General features: G+C 44.8%; 1 protein-coding gene across 2 annotated transcripts; it reads right to left on the bottom strand.

The window, feature by feature from the left end:
* Positions 1 to 228: 228 nt before the first annotated feature.
* On the bottom strand, positions 229 to 3,624 carry LOC133918981 (uncharacterized). 2 transcript variants are annotated; one of them, XM_062363159.1, is made up of 3 exons: positions 3,478 to 3,624; positions 3,108 to 3,341; positions 229 to 2,973 (listed from the first exon to the last, which is right to left on the bottom strand). In XM_062363159.1, exon 3 carries the CDS (start codon positions 2,838 to 2,840, stop codon positions 669 to 671), a length of 2,172 nt encoding a protein of 723 aa, XP_062219143.1. In that variant the 5' UTR covers positions 2,841 to 2,973; positions 3,108 to 3,341; positions 3,478 to 3,624; the 3' UTR covers positions 229 to 668. The 2 variants fall into 2 exon arrangements, with proteins under 2 accessions (XP_062219143.1, XP_062219141.1); XM_062363157.1 differs by lacking the exon at positions 3,108 to 3,341.
* Positions 3,625 to 22,171: the final 18,547 nt, after the last annotated feature.

Here is a 22,171-nt window from a genome sequence, read left to right as displayed (position 1 = left end):
CATCACAATTAGTACTTCAGATCCTTACTATCACTGAAAAAACAAATCATGAACAGACAGATAAAATGGCAGGGTGAAAACATGATTAACCACCATTTGTAAGATTTCATTTACACATCAATTTAGACAACGGTAAAAGAGAGCAAGTAATTAGCACAGCAGAAATCTCGTTCTGAATGTTCAATCAAAGTCACTGAATACGCCAAATTATAATCATAATACTATGGATGACGGAAAATATAACGTAATAATCAAATGAGAAGACAGTGCGGGTACAGAGGAAAGTCTGGCAGCAGCCTCAACCTAAGCTCTTACATGAACTAACATCAAATCATTACTGAGTAACACTGAGGGACACCTCGTAGAAGGTCATGATGCCTGCCATCATTTGAGAACTGGCCTCACCACAATAGTGGCATCCCGATAATCTTTTACTCTATGCAATGACGATATTACAATAAAATTAAACGTTAGAAATGCCTAAATAAGTAGTAATAGTTAAAAGTCTTCAACGTTAACTATTTGTCATCGACATCAGCCAGAAGTTAGATGGCAGAATAAGGTTAGTGAGCCAAATGATGCCGACCGGTCATGCTCAGTGAAGTGCATATGACATTTAAGCCATGCTAGGTAGCAATTGCAAGCTTCGAGGCCAGAAAAGCTGAGTTCTACTTGGAAATTCCCTGCACGACATCTTCCTTAACATCCGTAATAACCTTAAGAAGGTCAACTGGAGTTGCCGCAGGGTCCAATTCATGGCAGCCTTTTGGAGCATTATTTCTTTCTTCCCCAGTGAGCAGGCGAGAAGGAACCCGGTGCGAGAAGCGGAAGAGCTCTTCCTTTGGTATTCTTCTGACTACATCAGGGCCTGTGTGCCTGTGGAAGACCGCTTTGAAACCAGCTACCTTCAGCAATGGGATGACATTCACACCTTGCTCTTCGGTGAAATCGTCAATGACTTCTACTATCTCATATTTGTATATCACATCATCAGGTGTAAGCTCATTCCAATCAGAAGACCAGTTCCGGTACAAAGCCCATGTATCACCTTTCTTGGGAATAATCCTGATGATTCCCCGAGGACCTTTACTCCAGCTAACTCTGTGGGAAAAGATGTTGACTGTTTCAGTAATCTGGTATCTTCCAACCCTAAAATCACCGCATGTCTTTGTGAAACCTGAGGCGATCCAGCTTATTGGTGCCAGTTCACTGTTGGACTTAGAATTGAGGAAGCTCATTCGGATCCGGAAAGGTTTTATTGAAATAACTTTCTGCACCATTGCATATAGACGAGGCATGCCATCTTCACTATCGTATGTAGCCCACACCTGATCTTTGCCAAATGCTCTTTCTGTGCGATTTTTATCAAAATCATGGAAATCTGGGTCTGGGACATCAATGGACAGAGGTACACGCTTCTGTTCTGGATTCTTTTCATCAGTTGGAGGAATTTCGACATCAACAACTTTTGAGTTGTATTTCTTGCATTTATTGATTGGATTGTCAGAAAGGACGCCATTAACCATTAAATTGTTTTCAAAATGCTTCTCTTTTCTTTCTGCTTTCCCTTTCTCTCTAAACTGGGTAGATGTTGAAATATTCAAGTCTTGTAATTTTTCACGAACTGCCACCTTGGCTTTATCAAGAAGAAGACCTCGGGTGTCAAGTTGGAAGATCTCCCTCAAGACATTAGCTTTTCTTCCACTTACTGCAGATCTAAACTTTTCCCCTGAAGTACCATTGACCCTTCCTGTATCGGCAACCACAGTCGTACCTGCAGTTGCAGCCACAGTCTCCCTGTTACAGTCCACAGATGCATAGCCATTATTAATATTCCGCCACCTGTTTGAATGTCGTCCTCGCCCTGATGGATACCCATTGCCACTTGAGAAATAATTGTCTATGTAGTTCTCCTCATGTTTTCTTTTTGATTTCTCCAAGGCCTGTGTACTGCAAGCATTTGCAGCAGCAGCGCCTGTTGTCTTGGGGTACTGACTGAACTGGAAACTTTGGTTATTGTAGGACTCATAAGTATTCTCTTGTTGGTAAACTCCATGTCCTGTGCCTGGAATGCTTGAGGTTCTGCTTGCTGAACTATAAGAATGATCAACAGTATTGTGGTTCTTCTGCTGCTGTGGCTTGGTAGTCCAGGAAAACGAAGAAGTGGTTCCATTGCAGGGATATCCAGTTTCTACAGCCATGAATGCATGGTGACAGTTTGGGCAAAGAAGGTTGTGGTTCAGATAAATTCTCAAGTACTCATACTGCATCCGACAGCGGTTGCATGATGTCCAGAATGTGTCTACCCCCGCAGGACGAGTAGTAGCCTCAGCTACTGCAGAGGTGGCGGCGGCACTTTTTCGAGCTCGCTTATTTGCCTTCTTATCATAAGTATACAAACCGTTGGCCCCATTCACGACGGGATGATCTCTCCTCTTCTGATCATAGAGCATCTTCCTGCTCTTGTCAGACAACACACTCCACGCCTCCGAGATAAGTTTGAAGGCAGCCTCTGCACCAACCGACTTGTTCTTGTCTGGGTGCAACTGGAGAGCTAGCTTTCTGTACTGTTTCTTCACCTCCTCTTCATCCGCATAGGCATTGAGAGACATTATGTGGTACCAGTCGCTCTCCCCACCAATCGTTGACTCAGAAGCAAGGTGAACCTCAAGGGTTGAGACCATCTGAGATATGCCATCAAGTGATGGGCATAAGTTATGCGCCTTGATGGCTGACCTCCGGGCACCCTTGATGTTACCCACATGGAACTTGCGCTCTGCTGCATCCTTTGCTTTGAGGGCTTCGTCCATGGCGTCACAGGTGCTCGGATCTGCACTCATCTTCACCTTCAGATCAGCAGTCAGTTAGTCTTGAGCAGGAGCCAAAGAGCCCAAGACCAACCACCATGCAAGAACTTAATACACTGCTTGCATCATCTAAATCCAGAAGTCATACGATTTTCCGCACCACAAGCTGCATGAAATATGACGGTGTCAGGGATATCCTAGAACAGAAACAAGAAATATGCAGCGTATAGGCTAATATAAAGCATCAGCTGCTAAAATTTGCACCAAAATGGGACTTGCAAAATAAGAGGAGCAGAGCACCTAGAATCCCAAACTTTCCTTCACCAAAGATCCAAACTTTCCATCACAAAACCACAAAATATCAAATCTAACGCTCATAACCAGCTCACACCACGACAGGAGCAGCAGAATAGCTAGAATCCCAAATCAGCACAAGGCACCCTCCAATCCAGCTCGAATCAAGCCAAGAAACCTATTGATCTGCGTGATCCGCACCTCGGCACACCAATTAAGCACAAACATGATCCTCAAAACCTGAAAAAAATATGGAGGGTTCCACGAAATCGCCTCAAACCCTAGGTGCCTAGATCTGGCGCTACAGACCACGGCCAGCTGCGAAACGTAGCTGGATCGGAAGCTAAGAACGAGAGGAATCGAATCTATGAAGTACCTGTGCCGATCGGTTCGAGGAGGCGCGCGAATTGAAGCGGATTCGAAGCCACGAGCGCCTCGAAATTGTATTTTTTTTCCCGAATTTATTTGAGGTCTTAAAATACAGGCCTTTTTCTTTTTCTTTTTGCACAAACTTTCAGTCAAACTCCCAAAGATTATTTGGTACCAGGGGTACTTGTATGAAAAAAAAAGTAGGTCACTTGCAGGGTAAGAAAAAAAAAACAGAGACCAGTTTTTGTCGCCCTGCTGGTTTTGAACTGTGCCCTCATTTGATGCCAAAAACTGATTTTTTTTTTCCATAGCTTCCCAAACTTAACCGTGGTTAGTAGAAATGCAGGGGGCTTTCCTGTCATGTCACAGAGCACTATTGAAGCAAATTCATATGCTGGATGAATCCCATTTTTAAAAATATAATTCTGAATTTTAAAGAGTGCTTAATTAATTATCGGCCGGGGCCCTGATGTTAAGCGAGGGCACTTCATGTGAAAGTGGTCATAAATACCCCTTATGGGCCCCAAATCATACAGAGTATACATTCCGTACTGTATACGGGTGTACGTACACGGACTTTATTCGGTCCATTTTGAGTGAAGCGGTGCCAACCAGAGCAGTTAGCTTAACCAGGGGCATTTCGGCCATTTCACGATACTGCCTTAGGTGTTAAAACCACAGCCACCGAACAGGAAAAAGTCACCCTGAGATACGTGTACGCGTGCCAGAAAACCTTTTTGCACGTCTGGGACCCACCTTCCATGTTTCTTCTTCCTTTAATAAGTAGTTAAGTACACTACTCTGCATCATCCTCCTTTTGGTGTTTCTGTACTGTCATGTGGGAAAAAAAGATGCAACAGTGATACTAATGCCAATCCAGTACTGTTACCATGGCTAATCCAGTAATTGTTATTACAAGATGTTGCTGGTAATGGATGTCTGTGTCCAGTTCAGGAGCAAGCGATGAGCAGAGCATTTTGGGCTGCGACTGCAAAGCTTGGCACTGAGCTGCATGCTGTGGAGTGTGGGCTCCCATTCCTGAAGCAGATCGTGCATTTGATCTTGTTTGAGCAGCAGCTGAGTGTTCAGAACAACAGATTCGAAGATACCATCAGATAGATCCTTGCAGTTTGCAGTTGAATCTTACTGCTTAAGTCACAGCTGGGAGTCAGTTCGGCAGTTCCAGAAGCCATGTGTGCAATGCAGTCCAATTGATATTATTGACAGGGTGTGGATGAGAAGCCAAGTGTGCAGGAGCTGCTGCTCATTGGAAGTTGGTGCTTCATTGTAAATTGATCTGTACACATCCATGTAGCAAAAATTGATTTTGTTTGATAATTGATATTCGATTATTATGTGATCTATCTATGTATGGTATAAATTTTTATTGATGTAAAGTAATTATGTGTCATGAGAAATTATAATTCTATAGTCGGTGTTCTCAGTTTGAATTATTCGGGTTAGGTTCGGATTAGGTTGTTTTCAATATCCTAGCATTCTTTAGTTTCTCTATTTTTAAGAGAAAATATAAAAATAAAAATAGTTAAAAGTTTTTTAACTGTTTCCATCAGTTTTCATAATGGATACAGACACGGACATCCGCCTGCTTGTGCCTTGAATATCGATCACTTGAATACTCGATGAAGCAGCCTCCAGTCTTGGCTCATTGGCTGGCTTGCAGAGCGCGGCGGTCGGCTGACGATGTGGCCGGCCACGCGCCACGCGATCTTGGCAGCGGGCCGGTGGCTGGCGCCGGCGACACAGCACGACGCGACGCGAGGAGCCGAGGAAGTTGAGACGTCAAACCGATGTTACGCGATGGTCTGGGAGATTTTGTGGCAATGTCACGCGATCACACATGCCGATTAGGCTAATTAATTATTCTGGGCCAACTTCCTACCTGCTGGCTGGGCTATTGGATTGAACTTCTTACTGCGCCCGGGGGTCGCACATTCGTTGGGGGCGGGGGGTGGGGGCATGCCCCCCTGCTCAGATAGCAATGGCTGCACGAGATTTCAGAATAAGGTTGAGGCTTCCAGATGAGGTGAGAGGAGGCCACCTTTGAGTGATGGCAATTGAACCATGGTTTCTACGTTCTAGGGGTTTGGGTTTTATTTTCAGCTCACGAGTCTAATGAGTCATGTATTCGAAATAAGTTGGATTCGGGTTTAGATTTTATTGTTCTCTTATGGGTGTCCATGGGTTACCCGAAATCTTACTGCAAGCCCTGGCCAGTCATGGCTCACGACCCAACACTTCCGCACGATCGCACTTGACCAACGCTCACCGTCCACCTTCTGCATTGCCCCGTGCTCATCGTACCAACGCTCACCGTCCACCTTCTGCATTGCCCCGTGCTCATCGTGCACCGATGTCGAGGCCCCGGATGGCCTCCTTCAGCGCCACCACCCCCACGGCGAGCCTCTCACTGACGAAGTCAAGCACGAAGATGCACACCTCGAGGACCATAGGTTGCTTGGCCTTGATCTCGGGGGTCACCACGACAAGCTTGTTTGGGTTGCGACTGATGAGGACAAGCCTGAGCCTGGCCACGGCGAGGCTGAACACGATTGTGCCATTGATGTTATTAGTGGCACTGGTGAAGATGGCCCAGGTGCTGTAGCAGCGCGCCACCCTCTCTGGCCAGGCCATCCGCCATCAACGCCTCCCTCTCCGAACTTTGGCCTCCCCATCCACGCTGCCTTCTCCGACCTGGTTGTCTATCGTCCACTCCATTGTCCGCACTGCCCCCTTCTCCCCCATCTGCGAGCATGAAAGCCGAGTGGAGAGGAGAAGGGAGAAGGTGTGGCCACATGGGGATGAACCTGACGTGCACCCGAAACCCGATGGATGCGGGTTCAGGTGCTATTTTCTGTGTATTTATACTTTCGGGTTTAGGTCGGGCTAAGGCTTGTGGGTTTCGGATTAGATGTGATTTTTCTCCATCGAGATCTGACCTAGCCCATTGTTATCCCTATCGTTGTGGCCATCCAGATCCTCGCCTCCATCGACAACAAGCTCTGCAACCCCACCCTCTAGCCGTCTTCGTCCTCCTCTCACCTACAATAGTAGGAACAACGCTAGCTTGGGCATGGGCATGCTAATTCTGATGCCTCCACTGGCGTAGGTGCTAGCCCTGGTGAATTGTTGCGCGCGTCCATCGCTGCCTTATAACCATACAACGTTCACTGCTGTCAGTGGACCTCACTGTATGATTACCAAATTATTACTCCCTCCGATTGCAAATGTAAGTCGTTTTAGACTTGTGCACAAAGATTAAGAAAATATATCAAATGACCTTGTTGTCCTTTATTTATTCTGCATTGGAAAAAAGATAACTCATTCATTTGTGAGAATGGTAACATTTATTAAATAAGGGCAAGAGCAAGACGAGAACAAAAGAGAAAAAAACGTATAGAAGTTCGAGAATGACTTATATTTAGAGAATAGTTGAGGAGGCTAAAACGACTTACATTTACAATAAGAGAGAGTATATTATAGGAATCATGGTTTAGATGCACTCTACATTACCAGTGGCGGACACAGACCTGGTGGGTAAAATGACTCTCTTTTCTTCCACCTCTGCCTCCTCTTTTTCTTCTCATTGCTCCTCTTCTACCTCTAATCTTCAACGGAGTTCTAGCCGGTAGGGTGCTAGAGATCCGCCCCTGTACAGTACCATCTTCTTCTTAATTGTGTGCAGTCCCTGTGGACTATATATATTCTTACAATTCTTCAAGGATTAGACCTTCAAACACAAACAGTGATGCTCCAACGAAATGATTTGGCGTTCTCTGTAAATGCTACGACATGTCTATATGATTTTGCTTGTTTTGTTGGTTCTGTTTTAACACGTATACCCTTGTGGTGGACATCTAACCTACGTTAATTTTTTAATTCTAGGCAAACTTTTGAGATAAAACAGAACATACGTGTACAGAAGTTGTGGTGTCATGGTGTTAGTATATCCATTATGTCAAATTGTATTGAATCTGTTGGATGTTCTCATTTCCAATATCTCTCCTTTTCGATGCTCATGGTGGCCAACAACCAGTGCTCATCTTTATGGTGACCCTGATGGAGAACCTGATTGCTAATGTCTGCCATTTTTTCCCCTGATCTAAATCAGGTGTTCTGGCCTGTCTGGATGGATACATGAACATTGACATGTAGCAAACTGAAGAGTATGTCAATGGTCAGCTAAAGAATAGATATGGTGACGCTTTCATAAGAGGAAATGATGGTATGTATATTACGATGTTGATATTCTGAGATATATGATGTGCAGATTCTAATAAATTGCCTTCTGGCTTTCAAAAAAAATAATTGCCTTCTGAATGCAGTTTTGTACATCAGTACATCCAAGCGTAACCTCACAGATGGTTCGTGAGATGGTCACACAGTTAGCATCTTCGGTGTCAGTCTTGCAACTTGAACACTTGATCGAATATGAGAGACTTTATGTATCACTTTCTTTTTCGTTGTAATTATTTTTGTCTTGTGAGCGAAAATGTCAAAATAAAAAGGGTGAACTGAAATGAATTGCATCTTCAATGGAGAGAGTTGTACCCACAACCATGTTTGATGTTAGTAGCATGCAACTCCATCCACACGTTGTGCGCTTAGTTTTTTTTTTAACCATGCACGTTGTGCACTCAAGATATCTGGTGATAATTAGACCTTCAGAGATTCTTAGGCTGAAATGTCTGCTATCTCGATTCTTTTGTGAATCAATACCAGATATCAATCCGTGGCACTTGGTCATTGTTCCCTAACTGCGATAATATAGTTTATAAGATAATCCGTGGCACTTGGTTATTGTTAGGGTTTGCAGAAGCATCACTAAGATCGATAAGCTAACCGTAAGATTAACGAACCATGATACGATATTTTTTAACGAGATTTGACCATCTTTATACATCCTCAGTGCATGACTACGGACGCTCCTCCTCACATACATCTGTTGTCGTCGCTGCGGTTACATAGTGGTGCCTAACATTTATATGCTCGGAAATAAGAATCTGACTGCATCTCTATCACTAATTCTATCTAATTACAACTCAAATTTATCTGTAACGACTCTTTATACATATATTCCAACAATACAAAATAACATGACACAGGCAATCAGCATGTCCTTCATCATGAAGGGCGTCCGTCGCTTGGCACCTCGATGTCAACTTATCACATCCTAGGGTTAAAGAAGGTCATGAGGGTTATCACATCCTAGGGTTAAAGAAGGTCCTGAGGGTTCTGTTGCTCGCCGATCCTTTGGCAAAATATGCATTCGTATTTTTATAACTCAACATAATCTCATTATAAAATGTATTATAAAATATAAATTGTAACTGAAGCTAACATTAGGAACCACCATTTAGGACAACCATTACAAAATAACAGTGAAGTTGACGCAAACATTCAACACAATCATTCTGAAACAGAGACAAATTTATCTTACAAAACCATTACATATACACACGGCAGGTGAACTTCGATCGGGCTTTTGAATCTGTTGTTTGACACATCAAAACATAGATGGATTCGAACATGGACAGATCGAAACATTATATATAGAACATAGCCAAATATCCATATGTTGCATCAGAATCCAACACAAACACACATATTTTCCATTGCATGTTACGCATGATGTAATACTTCTTTCTACAAGAACTAAAGTTAGAGAAACCACCGCAGGACTTCAGTCAATGTGGCAGCATAAAGTACATGAGTATTTTTGACACGGGCATGGCATATGGTGTTACTTGCTATTTTCTAAACAGCTAAGTATGGTAGTACTCGATATTCCTCGTTAGCGTAATTGTTTGTACGTTTCCTGCGAATTTCAGAGACAGTGTGATAATATTTTCAAGGCCAAACACCAGCAGTAACTGAATAAAAAATATTTGCATGCATATAAAGTATGAAAAGGGGCAAATTGTTTAATATAAATAAATTTAATTCAAATTGACAATTAAGTAGGTAACCATAAAAGAAGCAGCATTTCTAGTACTACTGGAAGTGATATGCAGTGTGAAACCATCTCTGTACTGTGTACAGGTACGCTTCTAGTGTATGCGCATATTAAAAACTGCAAATCAAATAAGTTGTTTGATTTTATAGTGTAAAAGGCAATGCAAGCCTGCTAGCAATATTTGTTTGGCTCCTTGCACCTCTAACTCCAACTCGATCCATATGCTCAAAATGCCTTCTATCTATGTAGAATCCAAAGTTACTACATTCAAGTTGTGCTTGCATGTTGCTAAAGAAAGTACAGTAAAAAGATTGGAGAGGCACTGGACAGTTGATATGCTGCAATAAGAAACGAAATATTAATTATTTATGCATGATTATGAACGACCGACCAACAGTAAATCATGTTTCTACAATTGCATGTGTCAGATCAATGAGTCATCACATTGAACAAGTGGTAGGCAAAAGGAAAACTAACCCTTATCAGCTAGAGATGAGCAGGCAACAGTAGTTTTGATTCCTTCACGGCGGACGGCTATAAAATGGCAGCCTCGGGTGGCGCTCGATGGATGCAGAGGAGAGACGGCGGCTGTGTTTGGTTCGGTTTATTATAGTTTTTGCATTTTGGAATTTAGAAGTCTAACTTAGTTAGCTTTTGAAAAATTGAAAAACTAGTTTACGATGAAATGAAAAAAAAAGCTGAGAAGCTTTATTCGAATATATTACAAAACAAAAGTTACAATCAAGTTTTTTACTCCTCGGTGGCCTCCACTCAGAAGATAGAAGTCACGTAGTCCATTGCTCCTTCACACTCTCGCTACAGCCTCTCCTCATCTTCGGGTCCGGCGACCATGGCTCCCTCCCGGATAAGGTCCTGGTTGAAGTTGGGGTCGCGACTGCAGTAGCACCGAAAAATGTACTTCGCAGTTGACCTCATTGTCTGTGCCATGTCCTCTGCACCCCTCATTGCCAGGGTGGTTGGGAGCTCAGAAAATTTTCTGCCAGGATCCTGATGGCATAGGCCCAGGCCCGGGCTGTGCGGTTGTCCTTTGGCTCGGTGGCTCCCAGTTCGAGGCTCCCTAGAGGATCCGTCAGCACTTGAAGGCGTCCTGGAGAATGCTGAGGGCAGTGTGTTCGTCCTCCTTGAGCTGGGAGTGCTCAGTGGAAAGCGCAACCTGTAACAGCCCAAGTGGCTTAAGCATGTCATTAAGCATCGTAAGCATTAGTGGCATCATGCTTAATTGTTTTGATGAATTATGAACATGCATTTTCATATTAAACATAATTGTGAAAACCAATATTAATTGACACATTGTTAAGAAACTCAAAATATGGCTATACAACATAGGGTTCAAAACAATTTTAGAAATTAGTCCCTACAATATGAAGAATATATATGATTTTTCCCAAATTTTTGGGGATGGTTTTGAAGGCATAAAAATTACCACAAATTAGAAAAGGTTGCGTGTTTGGAGCATTTTAGTTTGAATTTGGCTCAGGAGTTATGGGTCAAACTAGTTAAAATGGGTTGCATATAAATTGTAGTTTCACACAAAATTTGTTCCACAATTTTTGGACCATGGGAAGATATTCTTTTGAATAGAAGAAGTGGAATGGATATTTTTGTTGGTCGGCTACTATTCATCACCCATCCCTCCCGTTCTCTCTGTGCTCTTTGCCGTTGCTGCCGACTTCGTGGACTTTGGAAGCTGGCCAGTCCATCACGTCGTTGGGTCACAGAAGCCGAACCTTCAAAGGCAAGTGATCGGCCTCGCCCTTATCTTCTCCCCCTCGCTCTCTCTGCTCTCCTCTCTCTCTCACTCGGCCGCCCAGTCTAGAGCAAAGCTGAGCGCCCCGACACGGCCGCCGCCCAAATCCGTCGTGCCCGAGCACGAATCCGTTGAGCCCAAGCTGCAAGAAGCGAGAGAGAGAACCCAGGGAGCATCACCGACTACCTCTCACGCGAATTCCACCTTTCTCCGGTAGGAATCACCGCGCGGGCGTCGTCTTCCTCGGCGTCGGCCAAGTGGCTCCGCCCCTCACCGTCGAACTGCTGGTCCGAAGCTTCTCCGCCCCGACCAATCATGCGGTGAGCTTCTCCTCGCTCACCTCTTCCTTTTGCGTGCGTCCGTTTCCTTTGAGCCTGACGCTGGTGTGGCTCTCCGCGAGAGCCGAGCGCCGCCGCCCATGGCCGCATGTCACCGGCCATGCTCCGGTCGGGCCCAACGGCCGATGAGCACACTGTTGAGTCCACATACCTATGCTGATGCTGTAGGAGTGCTCGGCCGGGTCGATTACGCTGCTGTTTGGCTGCCGGCGTGCTTGACTGAGCCGCCACCGTTGATTGCCGCTGTTTGCCGTCGATGACTGCCCTCCGGTCGTCACCGGCGACAACATGTCCCTCAATCGAGTCTCCCGTGTCACATTGGTGCCGCCGGTGATCTCCACTGACCGCGCCGTGCTGCCGTTCGCTGCCAGCGAGTTCGTCGTGCCGCCGGTACTGTGCCGCCCCGCGCTCGTTCAATTTTGACCCGTGTCAAAACCCACCGAGCCCACTGTCAGTGACTGTGGCTAGCCGGCCGGGTGTAAAAAAGTTTATGGGCTGTTTTTAATTCGGATATTCGAGAAAATGTGAAATTGAATTTTGGTTCAACACATAATTCAGCTGAAACTTGTAAAGTACATAGAAAATTGTATATAGCTCCAAAAATCATGAAACCAATTTTGTTACGTTTATATGATCAGTATCTACATGTTAAAAATATTGTGAGCTATGAAATGTGTGTTTAAATTTCATAGGTTAATAAAAATAGGTTTGAGCTTTATTAATCCATAATTAAATATCGGTAACTCCAAAATTGATGAAATCAATTTTGTAAATCTTGTTAATTGTTTCCCTAATCATTAAAAATAATCACCCTCATGTTAGACATGATTAAATTCCTATTTAGGGTTAAGATTTATGTTAAGCTTAATTAATCCAGGAAAATGAGTAGATGCTTAACATTAATCTTAATTAAGAAAATTTTGAGGCTTTAAAACTCATGTCGTAATGCATTGCATCTCCACCTTGTCATGCACTGTGGAGCATTTGTCATTGCATGTCATTCGTGCTCATCATTGCATGCGTTCTTCAGTAGTGAACGAAGAATCAGAGGGTGACGCGAGTGTGATCGAGGGTGACACCGAGGCACACCACTTCTGCGAGTTCTGTTCGGGAAGTATCAGGCAAACCTCGGAGTAGCAAGGCAAGCATCTAAGCATATTGCACCCTTTGTTCAAATTAAATGGAGTCTAAAATTGATAAATTATGCTTTATGTATGTTTGCATGTGTTGAGTCCAGTGTCGGGCTGATATGGGTAGAACCTATATTGATGCATTATCTCTACCTTGACTTATTGATAAATCCTTATCCTTGTAGCCTTGATGATATAGTTGGTGTGTAGCCTCAAGGTTTATTCAAAATGCTTAGCAATGCTTAGGTCCTCGATAGAAGTCGAACGACGGTGCTGCTGTTGTTCGTGAGCTTAGGGCTCAATCACTATTTACAGATACAAATATGAGGTTGAGGTGAATGGTTGAGATGTGAGATTGAGGTGAGATGTGGGCGGTGTTAGGGGTATCTTCTGCCCAGGAGGAGTCCTCTGGGTAGTTCGGGAGAGGAGCCTGGATGCCATAGACTACTTGCATCGTTTAAGGTCGTCCGTCGGTACAGTTGGATCAAGCACTTACCATACTCACCACATGCTGATCTAATGGTAAGGTAAGCCGATTATCTTATGCCGTGTTGACACTTGCCTTGCGGCTCTATGACGCGTAAGAGAAAAAGAAAAGGAGAAGCAAGGTGGCGGGGAGCCGGAGGTGTCTGGGACACGCTCGCGGTAACCCCGGTGCCATAGGGGCATTGCAAGTGGGTGGTTCTGGGTATGAGAAAGGTTGACTAGAGTACCCCCTTATGTGTACTTTCGTGAGTAGCATAAGCCGAATGGTCCTCAAGTCGTGTGGGTAAAGTTGTACCCCCTGCAGGGTGTAAGAACAATTCAAATTGCCACGCTCTCGATCATGAGCATACTATTGTTTCATTTGTATCGATCGTAGAGTTTACGAATGTGGGATAAAGTTACGGTGTGATGGTTTGGTTGGTGGTTTGTCGATGAGGTACTATGGTTATGCCAAGGGAAGGTAGCGTGATCAGCTTTTCGGATCAAGATTCTGAGGGCATGTTCAAGTTGTGGTTTACAGGGTAGAAATGTAGTTGTTTTTGAGTTAAGTATAGATGCTCACACATATGTGTCTAGGTTGCTTACCGTATATGTTTATTTAACCTCGTAGCCTACTCTTGCTAACAGCTCAATGCATAATCCTTGGAGTCGAACTAAGTATATGTGCTCTATATTGTTTAAGTCTTGTGAGTACCTTCGTACCCATGCTGCGCTTTCAGGTTCTGCTGGTGAGGGTGATGCGTTGTTTGGCTACTTCGTGCCCGCTGATGCAGGTGGTGGCAAGAGTAGTGCATCCTACTCTGGTGAGGCATAGCTTTTGGGGTGAAGCTTAAGGGCATATGGTTTCACTATCCTTTTGTTGTTGTTAAGGTTTATTTTTCGCTGCATAGTTCCTCTTTGTGTAAACTGTTGCAAATGGTTGTATGCTTAAGAACTTGTAATATAACTTTAATTACTCACTCTTTCTTAAGCTATGTTGTGATATGCATGTTGGAAAGGCATGTGTTCTGATCTTGGGCATAAAACAAGTGCCGAGACTACCGGAATGGTATTCTGGTTAATCACTGAGGTTGTGATTATGAATAATGATCCTCCTGATGATTAATTAGAATACTATTTGGATGGTTCCTCACACAACCTTCTCCTGCTGGAGCTCGCCACACCTTTGCTGCAATAGGCGCCCGGCCTCCCTTTCTTAGGCCAGCTTTTTTCCAGCTCGTTACAGCTGCTGGCCACCGCTTTCTTCTCTTTGACCAGTCTGTGAACAGAAGCGGGGATACGACTGACTAGAGCGAGCAAGTCGGGGGCCAGCATGGACTCCTCAACCGGTGCCACGGGGACCAGAACCACCGCCGATGCTCCAGAGGGAAAGCCAGAGCTGGCGGAGGCACTGGGACGTCCTACAGGGGCGCTGTCGGAGGAGTCATGATGGGAGCCGCAGTGGCTACCACGGGCCTACGGCCAATAACAAAGTTACTGAATTAGGAAGGAAAGGAAATCCAAAGCATCTATACCTACCCAAAGAACTTACCGCTGTGGCGGGAAGCTAAGCACAAGTCTATTCCTCACGAAGCCGCCGGACCAACCGGCCGGGGAAGATAACCCCGCTAGGGGTCTGCCAGTACTCGGGGTTTCGCGAGCACGTTTGGATGCCTCCGTGGAGGACAAGTCCTTTGTCGGCCTCTTCTGTGCAGACACTTGGTCCTCGATGTTCTGGTTGGGAGGTCTCTGGTCAGACTTAGCCTGGTCGGAGCAGGCCTGGCCTGTTCGCGTCTGGATGGGCGCTGGGTCTTAGTGGGTCTGGTCGGGGCTCTACAGGTTAGCCTCCTGCTAACCAGCACTGCTCGTAGAGCTGCTATCTGCAATTGCCACCTGACCCCGAGTAGATTGGTCGCCTCCCCGACCTAACGAGTTGGTGTCGCGACCAAGTCGGTGGGTGTCTGGGGCAGCGATAGGCGATGGCGAGGGCTGGCGGCCCTCGTGATCAATCTCCCGGAAGGCCTCCTTGACCTCGTTGACTATCGGCCGCAAGACATCTAGCTCGGGGAGGAGTTGGAAATAACTCGAGCCATGAGACCATGACGAAGGAAAAGGCTCATGCAGGAAATTTTGGAAAAATGTTAAACATACCAGTCTCACCTGAGCCCTCTTCGATGGGGGGAGCTCACAAAGGGGACACACAGAGGGCCACCCTTCCAGGCGGTCGCCGCCATCAGCGACCTGACCCGCAAGTCGATGACCTTATCGGGAAGATCTGATCAAAGGGAATAAGACACCGCTTGGCCAACACATAATGACAGAGGGACGGTTGTGATGTTACATGCGGAGCTCTCCCGGGTGTCATCATCACTCCCAGTATACAGATACGCTGGGTGCGCTCTTCACCGAAGGGGACATAGTTGTAGACGACGTCCGACCCCAACAGGCTAGCTTCTACAAGCGTCTTGACCCGGCCGGCAAGGAACAATAGTTCGGCAATCGGCTTGGGGAGCTCCCCCAACTCTCCGCAAGATGTGCCGGCACATCTGGCACACGGAGGTTGTCCAAAGAGTCGTCGGTCGTATGGTAGAACCACTCATCCCTCTAGCCCGACCATGATGATTTGAGGTTCATCTCCAGATGGGAGCTCGCGACACCATCACGGAGATGAAAGCCGCAGCTCCCAATGGTCAGCCCGGGCTGCACCCTGGCCATGTAGAAAAACTGGAAGAGATCAAGGCACGGCTTGATCCACATGAAGTTTTCGCACATGTGAGCAAAGATGCTCAACATGATGATGGAGTTGGGGTTGAGGTGGAGGTAGTAGATGTCGTAGAATGAGATGATGGTGGTGAAGAACTCGGAAAAGGAGGGGATGAGTCCCGCCAGGAAGAACAAGGCGAAGATCACGATCTCCCCCTGGTAGGGAGCAGGGACATCTCCCCCAGGGCGATATCCCAAAGATAGGCGATGTGGAAGCAAGCGATTCTCATACATCTGCTTCAGCTTTGTGGTAGTGCACTTTGACTTGGGGAAGTCAGGCTTTTTTTCGGTGTGCAGTGCCATGGGAGCTCAACGGTGGTTTTCGCAGGAAAGACGGGATGAGGTTGGGGGCGATGGACTTTGGCGCAGGGGCTTAGAGTGCGAAGGGGTTTCCAGGAGTTCTGCCTTTCGATTTATAAGATCGACTCGGTCCCGCCGCCTCGAGTTCCCGTTTGGGGAACCGAAATTCCCTCAAAATTCGATGGCCGTCAAGGTTTCTCTCCCCCACGATCTCTCTCTGGATGGTTAACCTTCCCTCAGGATGTGATTTCCTAAGCCAGATGCGATGGTGGACCATGTCGCCGACCACTCCCTGGGCAAAGCTCTTGTTCACCTAGGGCCCAAGTAGTAGGACTGGGTCCGACCACAACATTACGAAAAATAGCTCAGATCATCACATCTGCGAGGGAACTTGGGGGCTACTATCAATTTAAAGAATATAGCCTATGACCCCCGCGTGACCAGTCGATGCCAACACAACCACGGCCAGGGCCTTCACAGGATTCCCCGCAACCAATCCTTACTAGTCGTGGGGCAGGTACTCGTCTAGGCCAGTCAAACCTCATTTAATACCGCTACTCACGTCATTTTCCTTCCCAGGTAGTTCACTCCAGCTGAGGCGGCGTGGTCAGCACAGAGTTCCCATATCTCATCCCACAAACATTAATTGTTGTAGGACGGGCTCGCAAACGTGACAGGGGGTGCAACAGGACAGGGCTCGCATATGTGATGGAGCGCGTAGGAAGCCTGCGACAGGACAGGGCAGGCCGGGTGCTTCGGGTGTGACAAACGAGGGTGCGACATATGGACGGGACGAGTGCCTCTGGGACCCAGGGCAGGCACAACACATGTTTTCTTGTAATGATTATTTATATCGTTTCTCTACGCAGGCATGAGTCTTTTTGTTGGATCCACTTGTACGACTTGTACCCCTTGGAATATAAACGGGGATATCTTTTGTAAAGAAGAGGGAGAAAGAAGAATACACATGATGCAGGGCTATTACCCTATGGGGGACCTGAACCTGGATAACTCTGGTGTTCTTGAGCAACAAACACACACACATTCCACAGGCACACCCGGAATGCCGATCACGCACCCACTGTCTAGCATACCCAAATCATTATCAAGGATTAACCTCCACACATGGTTTCTTTGCTTGAATCTTCACTTCATTTTGTAAGCCAAGTCCCCAAATCCCCATAGCCGCTTCTAGCTTCAAGTCTTCTTTGGAACCCAAATCGATTGGGGCCCCTTCGGGTTGGTGATGATTTACTTGGGCACCCAAATGGGTTGGTTCCACCTCCAATCTTTTCTCCCAACTATGCGTACAACCACCTTGCCATTTTCCTTTTACTTGAGCTTGTAGTGGTTGCTCTTAGTCTTGATCTTGTAGTTGGGCTTGGTGTAGAGAGTAGAGGTCTTGTTGGAGAAGCTCATGATCTTCCTCTCCTTGGTCTCCTTCTTCACTTATTTGCATTGGAATGACTTGTGGTCTTCTTGATGGCATTTGAAGCATGTCACAGTGGACCCATCCGTAAGTTTCTTCACCATGAAAGCATAATTATTTTAAGGAGGTTGGACATGTGCTTTGCCCTTTAAACTTGCCAAGTCCTTCTTGAACTTCTCCACTTCTTGCTTACGCTCATCATTCTCTTGTGCAATGAGGTTGTTAGATGATTCTACAATAACATTCTCAACACAAATCTCATTGCAAAAGGGTGAGCTAGATAAAGCAATTAAATCATCACAAGAAGTATAAGCATCTACCATAGTGATGCACGTTTGCCCGATCTTCTGATGGTAATATGATAAGTCGATTGGTAGAGTTTCGATGTTGATGATCAAAAGGCTCTGATCAAGATAGATCGAGAACCCTTGTAACCACTACACAACTACTTCATGGTTATCAACTGTGCCAAGATGCGATTGACCTCGCCAATGAAGGTGATATGCCATAGAGGCAATCAAAGAGATGATTGTATCACACGTCTATGTTCATGTACTACCGAATAATGTGTTATTCTAAGAATGACTATCATTTACATTGATTGGAAAGTATGAGACTTGTTCAAGAAACTCTTTTTTTATATCATGATGTTATTCTTAGTCAATCCCTAGCCGCATATCATTGTGATGATACATAAGACCAGCACATGTATTGATTGATGATCACGTTTCATGGATCATAGGTATAGAGATACCAGGTCAATAATGTGAAAATTTATGTTAGAGAATATGATGTTGGATAGACCCACCTTGAGATACTGCTGGGATTATTATTTATGATGTGCCATCAGTTGTTATCTCAAATGGTGTACCTGCAAGATCCTTAGACCTGAGATCGTCATTGATTTCCAGAATGTGTAGTGGCATACTTTGAGGCTGTCAAACGCTATATCGTAACTGGGTAGTCATAAAGGTAGTTTTCGGGTTTGTCATGAAACATGTCGTGGGGTATGAGTGATCAAGATGGAATTTACCCCTCATTGATAACGGGAGAGATATCTCTGGGCCCCTCGAGGTAGGTGGATTGAGAAAATGCATGGCCATGGTAATATGATTAAAGAGTTAATCATGATGAATCCACTACTTGATCAAGTGAATGGTTGGGCTATCACAAGGGTGGCACGTATCTCACCTTGAGCTTGATTGGTATCGTAAAGCGAAGGGATCGGTGCATGTGTATATTGAGGTTCAATCGATATGATTTTTTATGTATACTTGGGAGTCAATATGTTCTGCCAGGGACCGCTATTGATTTCGGTTTGGAAAGGGTTTTCGAGTCGTAGCCATTTGAACATGAACCTAACGGGTCACACACTTAATGGGTCGGAACAAAATATGCGAATTGGATTCGTATATGGGTTTTGATTGGATTGTGATCCATGAGAAGTTAGAGTCCTAAAGGGCTTCCAACGTGAGAGCCCATTGGCAAGCTCTATATAAGGAGAGGCGTGGGTAGGGCATGCTGAGATTGAGCTACTTCAAATCCCTAGCCGCAACCTTCCACACGATCTCCCAAAAACTCTTGCTGCGGTGTGGTGCTAGCACATCGACATTCAACGTTTTTGCCCAGTACGTATGGATACCATAGAGGCGCTGTTGCTATTGTGATGTTGATCTTCTCGGTGAGTTGATCGCGACGTGGTCGAGGAGCACAATCACCTGCTTGGAGTTGGTTAAGGAGCACGACCACCTGCTTGGAGTTGGTCGAGGAGCACGACCACCTGCTCAGAGCCTACTCGTTCCCCAACAGTGGTATCAGAGCCATCTTGCGTAGTTTTTGATCTGGATCGGTCACATATATGTGATATGTGGTAGTAATAGATTGGATCTATTATTTTAGTGATTGGTTCATGTGATGGATCGGTTGCTGTGCAGTTTGGTGTAATTGGGATCGAATGAGGTGCTACTCGATGGAACCATACGGCCAAAAGATTAGCTCGATCTCCCACCTGGCCGCGCGTGCAACTTGCCCCTGCCGGCTGGAATCACTATCGGGGCTGACAGCGCGCACCACTTAGTGGTCGGGAGAACAGCAAATCGAGGTTGTACATGTTGTCGTCATTTCCAGAAAATCTCACTCGATGATCAATATGATTGATCCAATGAAAATTGAGGCATTGTGAATGACTCGAAATCAGCTTGATATGATCAATCCGATGATATTTTCATAGCGATTTCATAGATATGATCATTTCTGAGAGTTTTCCAGGGCGCTGCCCTGAAATTCATGGGGGGCGGTTTCCTCCTCGCCCCACCTGCTATCCGGCTAGCGGGACCACCATGCTGTCCCAGCCTAGGGCTTATAAAGATAACGTGTTGACATTGTGATATTAGAATTCGATTCCACGCTTAACTCGTTTTTGCAGAGAATGTTGTGACTAGTATGGCCTTATTATGTATGTGATACATGTTTGTAATTTTCATGACCTGCATGTCATGGTTAATTGCAGCCCAAGGCTATCATATTATTGTACAACGGCCTGCATGCCGACATGTGATGCTTCATATGCTCATGTAATTTGTCTAGTGCTATTAGGTGTAATAGACTAATATATAACCATGAAGACTCGAAGCATGATGAATCGAAGGACAGGGACTATGGTGATAGAGATCACCATGTAAAGGGGTCATACTATGTTACAACTAATATGATTGCCTATGATGCTTATTTATGTTCCTGTCATGCTGTTTATTCATGTTTTCTATGAGATGGATATGTTTACATGATAGAATAACCTCCCTTAGAAAAATTAAGAACAATTGATGCCCTTCCAATAGCTGCACCTACTTAGGTTTTGATCATTGTTTGGTAAGTCTGCCAAAGCAGGGTGCCATTTTTTATCTTAACCAATTAGGGTGAATATCGGACATCCACACACATAGTATTGGTTTACTTAACAAAGCTATCAAAACGGTTTTGTGCTTTGGGGCATAGTGTTGGCGCCGGGGCATTCGATGCCACCCAACAAACAAGAGTCACACAAGGATGTGATTAGCAAGATGTTGCTTACCTATGTCACCTAAGTTTGTAGCTGTGGTGCCAAAGCTCACTAGAACCTAGTTGAATATGGATCTTGTTCCACTATATGTCGTTAGAGGGAAACAGTTTCAAAACATATAGTGGAAATATCTTTTGTTAAATTGTTTAATGAAAGGTTTACATAAACATAGTGCTAAACTTTGCATATTTATTTCTGTTGTAGATCATGGCACCTACTGTTAATGCCAATTCCAGTTTTAATCTGCGTTCGATTCTTGAAAAAGATAAGCTATCTGGAACAAACTTTATTGATTGGTATAGAAATCTGAGAATTGTTCTCAAATAAGAGAAAAAGTAGTATGTTCTAGAGGTTCCCTATCCTGATGAATTAGCTGATAATGCATCTGCTGCTGATTGCAGGGCTTACGAGAAGCATACCAACGATTCACTCGATGTTAGCTATCTCATGCTTGCCACTATATCCTCTGAGCTTCAGATGTAATATGAGAACGCGGATGCTCATGATATGATTGTGGGACTCCGAGGCATGTCTAAGAACCAAGCTAGGGCTGAGAGGTTCAACACCTACAAGTCCTTATTTATATGCAGGTTGACAAAAGGCGGTCTAGTTAGTCCTCATGTGATCAAGATGATTGGTTACATTGAGAGCCTGGAAAAATTTGGTTTTCCCCTTAGTCCTAAGTTGGCTACGGATGTGATTCTCTAGTCACTTCCTGCAAGCTTCGAGCCATTCATTTTGAATTTTCATATGAATAGCATGGAGAAGAGCTTGGCTGAATTACATGGGATGCTTAAGACTGTTAAGGAAAGTATTAAGAAAAGCTCTAGTCAAGTGATGATGATTCAAAAGGATAGCAAGAAGAGAAAGTGCAAGGCCAAGGCAAAAGCGTCAGATGAGATATCGAGCTCAAAGCCTAAACCTGTTGGAAAGTTCAAGGTTGGCCCTACTGCTTCTCATGCTTGCCACCACTACCATAAGCCTGGTCATTGGCGGAGGAATTGCAAGCTATACTTGGAAGAACTCAAGAAGAAGAAGGGAAGTAAGACTTCCACTTTAGGTATAAATGTTAATGAAATTAATCTTGCTACTCGTCCTAAAAATGCATGGGTATTTGATACCGGATTAATGATTCATACTTGCAAATTTTTGTATTGACTGAAAAGGACTCGAAAGTGTGCGAGAGGTGAGATGGATGCTCGTGTCAGCAATGGTGTAAAAGTTGCTACGTTGGCCGTCGGTGTTTATACCTTATCGCTACCCTCAGGATTAGTTTTGAAATTAAATAATTGTTATTACATTCCTGCCTTGGGCAAAAACATTATCTCTTCTTCATGTTTGGAAGAAGATGTATATGATCTCATAATAAAGAACGAGTGTTTTTTGATTTATTTGAATGGTATGCTCTATGGTAATTGCCCATTGGTGAATGGATTATAATTCTAGATCTTAAGGATGTTCCTGTTTATAACATTA

Source organism: Phragmites australis, chromosome 5 (assembly GCF_958298935.1).
Source record: "Phragmites australis chromosome 5, lpPhrAust1.1, whole genome shotgun sequence".
NCBI lineage: Eukaryota > Viridiplantae > Streptophyta > Magnoliopsida > Poales > Poaceae > Phragmites > Phragmites australis.
The sequence above is the reverse complement of the archived record's forward strand: the minus strand, read 5'-3'. Positions and strand labels throughout refer to the sequence as shown.